Raw genomic sequence first — 9,570 nt, forward strand, 5'->3', positions numbered from 1 at the left:
ATATATATATATATATATATATATATATATATATATATATATATATATATATATCCTGCTCTCATCTGTAAAAGCACAGGGCACCAGTGGTGCATCTGCCAATTCTGGTATTCTATGCGAATGCCAATCGAGCTGCATGCTGCTGGGCAGTGAGCTCAGGGCCCATTAGAGGACATGGGGCCCTTGGGTCACCCTCATGAAGTCTTTCTGGTTGTTTGGTCAGAGACATTCACACCAGTGGCCTGCTGGAGGTCATTTTGTAGGGCTCTGGCAGTGCTCATCCTGTTCCTCCTTGCCCAAAGGAGCAGATACTGGTCCTGCTGATGGGTTATGGACCTTCTATGGCCCTCTTCAGCTCCCCTAGAGTAACTGCTTGTCTCCTAGAATCTCCTCCATGCCTTTGAGACTGTGCAGTAAGACACAGCAAACCTTCTGGAAATGACACGTATTGATGTGCCATCCTGGAGAAGTTGGACTACCTGTGCAACCTCTGTAGGGTCCAGGTATCGCCTCATGCTACCAGTAGTGACACTGACTGTAGCCAAATGCAAAACTAGTGAAGAAACCGTCAGAAAAGATGAGGAGGGAAAAATGTCAGTGGCCTCCACCTGTTAAACCATTCCTGTTTTGGGGGTCATCTCATTGTTGCCCCTCTAGTGCATCTGTTGTTAATTTCATTAACACCACAGCAGCTGAAACTGATTAACAACCCCTGTGCTACTTAACTGACCAGATTAATATCCCATAAGTTTCATTGACTTTATGCTATACTATGATTAAAAAGTGTTCCTTTAATTCTTTTGAGCAGTATATATATATATATATATATATATATATATATATATATATATATATATATATATATATATATATATATAAATATATATATATATATATATATATATATATATATATATATATATATATATTTATTTATTGTCACAGATGGCAGGTCCCCCTTGGTTGCTGCGGTGCCACGGATTCCCACAAGGCATCATGGGAGTTGCTGCAGCTCTATTGGGTTCCGTGGACACTGCCAGGGGTGCTGTGGAGGTTACAGAGCCCTGCTACACTGGGCTTTCACCCCACCTGGGAGTGACACCATACCCAGCTAATGAGCCACCTGGAGCACTCCCGCGAACAGAATAAAAGGAGCCAGCTGACACTACTCTGCGAGCCAGAGTTGGGAGGGAGAGGACTGAGAACTGAGAGAGATAAAGAAAGAGAGGAGGAGGAGGAAGGATAAGAAAGTGCTATGAACTGTGCTGTTTTGTACTGTGCTGCTAAGGGGAACGACAGGAATGCATTCCCACTGTAAATAAACATGTGCTGTGTGCTTATACTTGTGCCTGGTGTCTGCTTGTGTCCAGTTAGGGGAGCTGGAGATCATAGGGGTACATGACATGAGTCAAAACATAGACTGAGGACATCATGGCAGTTAAGTGGTTTACATGATGTCAAGGTAAAAGAAGCAGGAGTATGGAAACCAGAGGGGACATCATAGGTGGTCTGTCCATTCTGCAGAAGGAGGAAGAGAAAAGGCATTAAGAGACAACCCCAGCCTTAGAGTGTTATTACCATTAGATGAAACCTAAAGTTGTCTTCCATGTGCATGTGTACATTTTCCATATTTGTAGCTGAAAATCCACAAAGGGAGCAAATGCATCATGTATCTTAAAACACTTTTTTTTTATTCCTAAGCTTTCGATTCCTATCATCATCAAAGGAAAATGATTAGACTTACAGGAACCAAAACATATATATGATGTTAAGGTTGCAGTCTCTATAAATTAAACTCTGTAATGTTACAGAAGAACATCATTTTTCAAATCTTGAATCCATGATGTAATAAAAACAGTAGATTATCAAGGTATATTATATTTAACTGCATGTAAAATCTTTTCTAAAAAGCCTTTTTTTTTAATCAAAAGTCACAAATATCAGAAGTCCATGTTTTTTTCTTAATTGCTTTCAAATACAACCTCTTTTGGTATAAAACCAATAAATATCAATTATAAAATATTAAGAAATAAATACGGTTTCCTAACACCATAAAAATGAAAATAAACATTTTATCAAATTCATGTTTCTTTAATACTGTGGTGGGCTGGCGCCCTGCCCGGGTTTGTTTCCTGCCTTGCACCCTGAGTTGGCTGGGATTGGCTCCAGCAGATCCCCGTGGCCGTGTGGTTGGGATATAGCGGGTTGGATAATGGATGGATGGATGGATGTTTCGTTAATAATCTAAATTAAAAGTTCTACCACAAGAAATGCCTATAAACATAAATGTATTTATTTCAACACCATAACCAATATGATAATTAATCTCATCTGTACATCTGTATATATGTTCCTAAAGACTAAAATTTTCATATAGTGCATTTGTCAGTATGGCGATATATTTTTCTTTTGGAGATTAATTTGAAAACAGCCAAGCCCAATAATTCAGATCAAGTTACACTCTTAAAAAGCTAGGCCTACAGTCACAGTCACAGTTATATGTATATGTATCCTTGGCCCTATCTACAAACACCACGTATCTAATTTTGGTGAATTTATTACATATTTAACCTTTCCTCTTAACTGTTCAGCCATCCTGGCATTGGTATGTGATTTACTAAATCTGCACATTTTATACGGAATATTACTCACATCTATAGTCATATGAATATATCTTTTATTTCCGAACTTGATTAATGAAATTCACCTAAGATAAGACCAAAGAAAAATCCATCATATTTAATTAGTTTCTGTTTATAAAAGGTTTGTCATTTAGACAAATGTAGACGACGCTACCTGATCGATGTATATAGACACGTGGAAAAATATTTGGCACTTTTCAGACTTTTTTATGTTAATTGTAAGTGTTTGGAGTTCACAGTAATTCTGCACTAGCTCCTAAATTCTAACAAAATGAAACCATGCAGGCTGTATGAGACTTTTTCATCGCTATAAAAAAAACAAACAGAAATGTTTCCAAATGCTAAAATTATTCCAGTTGGCTTACAGATGAACACCAACTGCAACTTTCTTTTTTTTTTTTTTTTTGGTTGCACAACATTTTTTTATTTCCGCAGTCCGAAGCATTTCCTTGAATGGGTTGCGCGCAGATATCTGATAAAGCAGACCGGTGGGGGTCACGTGGAGAAGGACAGGTGAAGTCTCTGAGGGGAGCACAGCGAAAGAAAAGTCTATCAGAAGACCTGCGAGACACGTTTTGCCTTTTTAAAACCATGGACCGCCTTGATGATTGCTTTGATACGGGATTTGAATATCAGACATATCCGGATTTCGGGTGTCATTTACCCGCTTGTGTGTATGCCAGCAGCCCCGATAATGAGACCCTTTACAGCCCTTCTTTTGAGTGTTGTGACGATCGGACACAATTGGAATTTATTTCTAAAGAGCAACCATCCTGCCAGAGTGAACAGATTTATGGAAAATCAGGTTTAGTGGATCCAGTTTTAGCCCACGGAGAGACGCACTTTCAGTTTCCCTGGATGAAGAATTCAAGAACAAATTATGGAATAAAATCCCAGTGCCTAGGTGTGTATTGATGAAACAACAAGTAGTATAGTGTTAAAAGAATTTTGTTTCTTGGTACAGTATCTACAAATCTGAAGTAAGCATTTTTCATCTTAAAAATCAGGCATTAGACTGATCTTGCCATTCAGTCTTTTTTATGTGAAAAGTCAAATATAGTGAACATATCTAGAAAAGTAAATTGGAGTTCTTTCACATTCTTAAATATCTGCCTTAGTTTTTCACTGTGAAATTTTCTAATATTTGTTCATCTGTCCTTTCAATTGCTGAATTTAATTGCATTCTAAAGATATCCGCCGGGAATCATAAGCAGTTCCTGACGGGACGCCTGCAGCCGCACCAACTCTTGGTCTTTCGGATAACAGCAAGAGTAAAATTACAGCAGGAATGGGAAAAAACGTGAATACATCATCCGAATTATAACATCTCAGTGCTGAAGACAATGCATTTAACCTTTTTTAATATATGCTCTAAAAATAATGTTTAAAGAAAAAAATAGTTAACGAACTGTCAGCTTCACTTTTTGTACTACCACTTATGTTTTTATATGTTTCAAAACGTATACGACGTTTCCTTAAGCTATTTGACATCCATCCGGTTATTTCCCTCTCCCGGTAGCACTGGGCACAAAGCAGGGCACACAACTAAATTGCCAGGTTTAAAGGAAATGTTGAAGTGTCAACCTGACCCTTGAAAATATACACGTGGAATGAGTGGGATCACACATGTGACTATAACTCCAGACAGTTCGCTATAACGGCGCTAGTCTGTCACAGGGCACATTCAATGTCCAAACCACATTACCACACAAGGCCATTTTTTACTTACCGATTAAGGAAACACACAACATCTTTGGAAAAACAGGAGTGCCTAAACCGCACACGGGGAAGAACATGCAAACTCCATGTAGCCAGTACTTTAACAGATATTCGAACCCAAGATTCTGGAGTCGTTAGGCAGTATTCTTAAAATATGTTGCGTTTTTTGTTAAATTTGGCGCTAACACTTTACACCCTGATGTTCATTGCCGCCTTATTTGTCGCAAGAAAATGCATTTTAAATTTCTCTTCCTAGCGAAATTTACATTTTCAAATTTCGGAGTAAACTCTGGTTAAACAACTGTTGCATACTGGCTATCGATTATTCTTTTTAAATATTCGTGTTTGTAACTCTCTGCGGTGGGCTGACGCCCTGCCCGGGATTTATTTCCTGCCTTCCGCTCTGTGTTGGCTGGGATTGGCTCTAGCAGACCCCCGTGACCCTGTAGTTAGGATATAGCGGGTTGGATAATGGATGGATGAATAGATGGATGTTTGTAACTCTTTTTCAACAATGCATCTGAAAAAAGAGGTCAAATTGTCTCAGGATTAGTATGACCACACATTATACGTTAACGAGAATCCAGTACAATGCTGCAATTCTTAAAGATAGATATAACAATAGAAATTATACCCCGAGGGAATATGTTTTTATAACAATATTGTCTGGCAAATACTGAAAACTATCCTGCAGAAAACAGCTGTGCCAGTCAAATTGCTGGTGTTTCAATAGCTCCTCATCTACTAGTCACCCTTTTCGGAGGTACTCTGCACACTTTCTTCATTTTCAACCTGACACAGTATGTCACGTTACCTTCCGCTATATTGGCTCTTGATGTACAATAATAAATGATTTTACAAAGCCTTTCATGTGCATATGTTAACGGGTGGACTAAAACGATTACGGTAACTCAGTGGTTGTGACACATTTCCAGAGACCTGAGCTCCATAGGCGAGATGTTCATGTGTTCTTCGCCATAGTATAATGAGGTTTCTTTCGTCCATTAGAAAGCTGAGTTAACAGCCAAGTCAAAATCAGTCCTACATAAGTAAATGGGTATGTTGGGTAGTGTGGGCACTAATGGTCAATATACGCTATTCAAAATATGTGCATCCATCATACTTAAACTACTAAAGTGGTTTAATTTAAAATGCAAAAAAGTTTAAACCTTACACTTTTGAATTCTTAATTAGGCCTTATTTTAGACATTATTATTATTATTATTATTATTATTATTATTATTATTATTATTATTATTATTATGCATTTTTTTTTTATTTTTCATTTCTGATCGCTTAAAACTTCTCTTTTCTCTTACTGTGTTAAAACCCTAAGTGTGTGTGTTTCCGTATATACAGTTTTGTTAATTACCACTTTAAGGACAAAATTAATTAGTTAACAGGACTGAAACTATTGTTAATAATTACCAATACGTTTGCAATAACTATGTATCCCTTTTAAGGCATTTTAGTTTATATTTTAAACATAACAAGCGGTACTGGAAGCAAAAGTGCAACACATCAGCATTAATAAACTGCAAAAAATTTTCCGTTCTGTATACACGGTCTATTATAACAGTTACAATGCACACCTTTTAGTTATAAAAGTGGAGTCATAGAGTTTTGAAATACTTTAAAATGAAATCAAACACATTTAAACAAGAAGTATAACTTTTGTAGCGATCAATTAAGTAAGTGTTACAATTTGTAATAAGTTGTGTCCTTCCTGCAGGGAGCGATCACCAAAGTGACCCGGATGACAGCAAGAGAAGCCGCACAGCGTACAGCCGAGCGCAGCTGCTCGAACTGGAGAAGGAGTTTCTCTTCAACAAGTACATTTCTCGGCCAAGGAGGATTGAATTGGCAGCTATACTGAATCTTACAGAGAGGCACGTTAAGATCTGGTTCCAGAACAGACGCATGAAGTGGAAAAAGGAAGCTAAGGGAGTCAATAAGGTGACTCGGGAGAGATGTACCAATACCGTTTCTAAAAAAGAGTCATCTGGAAACGATTCCGTTTGGTCTCCTCTGCACAAACCACATGAGGTGGCATAACGAACGGCACATCGCCACAGAAATGAGTGGACATCTTGATACATGCTAAAGAACCGACACAGACTTAATTTCTGAGGCTAGTCAAGTCTGAAAATTATACTTTTCCCCATGGAAAATATCTCACTAGATAATTTTGTACTTATTAGCGTTTAACAAACGCAAGCTCATTAAAATTTTACTATGGTGACAGTTTTAAGAAACGCATTCATTTTGAAGACTTTAATAACAAAGGAAATTTAGATCTACACAATTAGTTTAATCTATAGACTAACATATACTTTTCCATTTCCGCGGCTATTTATGGCAGAGAATGAGATTTACATTTACATTCGAAATGGCTTGTTCTCAGGTTTAACGTTCAACTTAATGTGTCAGGCAGAGCTTAATAATCAAAATTTCTTGTCCTCACGTCTGCTCAGGAAGCTTTACTGTCGATATTTATGCTATTCTGAAGCCTGCTTTCTTTAATGTCTAACGGTGCATTTTCTCACTCCACACGAGTCTAGACCTTTTCAATGTACCATTTTCTGCTGATTTTATCGTCTTTTGATCTCTTAATGGTTCAGTACTGTAATGGAAATTTCCCTGTAAACATTTCCTTCGGTGCTTGCTGTAACAGACGGAACACAGACTAATATACAGAACTTTAATAAAATGACACCTTCGATCAAAAGCACCAAATAATTCGATTATTGTAGATATGAACGCTATTTTTACTGTTTATTTTACTGCTGGTGTTTGCCCCTTTAATTTTAAAGAATACATTTTAAAACATATTTATTCAGTCATTCATTCTGTCTCTGCATGGCCGACACAATAGCAAGGGCAAACTTAAACAGTACAACAGTCACATATAGGACTTCAAACAAAAACATTACGATCAAATATTGTACATTTAAACATGTTAGTGGTGTATTATTTTTCATATGTTGAACTTCACTAAAATTATCACAGCAAATTTACCAGTGTTAATTTTACTCTTACAGCGCCCAAAGGAACTCTTAAAATGGTTTTATATATAAAAATAATAAACCTGTAACAAATTTAAAAATAAAAATAGTGATTTTGCTGTGCAAATTTTGCCATGTGCATTCCATACATTAAATCATTGTATCAGGCAACTCCTAGTAAAATACAGACTTTAAACTCTATATCAGTCAGTCACTGAATGAAGCATTTAATGGTGTGAATACATCTTCAGGAGATGTGAGCCTGCACCCAGAGTGCTATGCACAAATAAAATATGTTAAATATAATATAATGCCTTTTAAGTTAACATGTGTGAATTAACATCTTTTTTTTCCAAATTCCAAGACAATTATTAAATTATAATAATATTTTTTATTATGCAATTTATTTTCTGGCTTTCTTTTCTCATAATTTATTCAAATATTATTTCATTTCAAGCAATTTTTGTGACAACACAGATACCCAGCATGTGAAAATTTAACCCCAAATCCTAGACATGTTCCCATTTTTTTGTGTTTCGATATGAATTTGATTAAGTGGTTTTAGTAATATTATGATTATATGGATCAATTATACAAACAATTGAATCTTTTACATTGATTACTGCAATACAAGTATAATCTAATACTCTTAAAGGTATTGGTTCTGTAAGAACTGTATATTGGGTTGTGTGGTTCCCCATTGCTTGACAAACAACCATTTCATTCTGTGACTGGTTACCTTCATTTAAAATTATTTCTTTGGGTTTTAAATATGTGAACAAAGCATAAATATTTAATGTATGGTAAACTGTAGCAGGACAATACCAGATCAAGAAAACTTGAATTTATCTTGTGCTACTCTATGCAGCAAAAGTCCATTTAACATCAGGAATCCACTGATATTTCACAAACTGTTTCAGCTCTTCATTCTTATTTATGGAGCCTGTTAGTGATCTAAATAAATGAAACTTCTTTCTAGATTCTTCATGTGGATGTTTCTTTAGGAAACCAAAAATGGTTCCCCTATGACATTGCTCTGAAAACTCCCTTTGGCTCCTTTATTTTTAAGAATGTTAATAAAACAAATAGGGTCACCCAGAAAGTTTTCAAAGCTATTTGAATGTGCTTAAAGGATAATTAGATGTATTTGCTACACTCCTTATTCTGCATCAACTTCAATAGTTTTATGCCATCAGGAAACAAGAGCATGTGTCCCCTCCTTGTACCAGTCCGAATCCTGCACTCATAGCCACTTATTCACTTATTCAGTAACCTCGTCAACACTCCACAACTGTTTCTCATTGCTCAGAACCCATGATTTGTGAAGAGGAACAACCAAAAATGCTTTTTTCTACAGCATTGTCTTTATTTGCATTTTGTGCTGCTTCAGATGTTACAGCTTTCAATTGAAAGTGACATCCTGAGTACCAGTATTTTGAGGATGAACTGCACACGTAGTAGAAACACATTGTTTTGTGATTCTGCACTGCCATTGGGACATTAAAAATTAACCAAAGAATACGCTACAAATATTTCCTGATAGTATTGACTGAAGTATTCATAATTTTAACTCTCATTAATAATGCCCAAATCCTTATGTAGCCCTAATCATACTTGTTGTATTTTTTGTTGGAAATTGCATCTATGAGTTGCAGTAGCCTTCATTAAAAGTCTACAACAGCACATTCTACTATATCTCCCTGTTCTTTGCAAATTTGCTCACACTTATTGACTTTTGGTGATACTATCAAGCATTGCCTCTTTGCTTTTCTTTTATTTGGTCACTCTCATGTGGCATGGGCTGTGCTTTTCATCACTGCAGTGTTTTTTCCCCTGAGCAATACTGTACATTTTGCTGTGTGTTGTTAATACTGTAATTCTTCAGAAGCATTCTTTTATAACTGGCTGTTATTTGTAGTATCTAAAGCAATGCATTTCTACCTTACAGGGATGTTGGTTCAGTTTTTGACTCTGCCTTACTGTATGTCAATTAGCCTGCCTGAAGAAGGGGCCTGAGTTGCCTCGAAAGCTTGCATATTGTAATCTTTTTACTTAGCCAATAAAAGGTGTCATTTTGCTTGGCTTTTCCCTACCTTTTCAAAAATGTAAAACAAAATGTAAATAGTTATAATGCATTTTGAAGATGGGAGTCAAGTTAGATAAAGTCATCAACCTTTCACTAATGTTGACTGTTTTACCGTCAT

At 36.4% G+C, this 9,570-nt stretch overlaps 1 protein-coding gene across 1 annotated transcript; it reads left to right on the forward strand.

Annotated features, from left to right (window-relative positions):
• Positions 1–3,189: 3,189 nt before the first annotated feature.
• LOC120528600 (pancreas/duodenum homeobox protein 1-like) lies at positions 3,190–6,587 on the forward strand. Its single transcript, XM_039752778.1, has 2 exons — positions 3,190–3,546; positions 6,094–6,587. The coding sequence occupies exons 1-2, from the start codon at positions 3,234–3,236 to the stop codon at positions 6,414–6,416; spliced, it is 636 nt and encodes a 211-aa protein (XP_039608712.1). The 5' UTR covers positions 3,190–3,233; the 3' UTR covers positions 6,417–6,587.
• Positions 6,588–9,570: the final 2,983 nt, after the last annotated feature.

This window comes from Polypterus senegalus, chromosome 4 (assembly GCF_016835505.1).
Source record: "Polypterus senegalus isolate Bchr_013 chromosome 4, ASM1683550v1, whole genome shotgun sequence".
NCBI lineage: Eukaryota > Metazoa > Chordata > Cladistia > Polypteriformes > Polypteridae > Polypterus > Polypterus senegalus.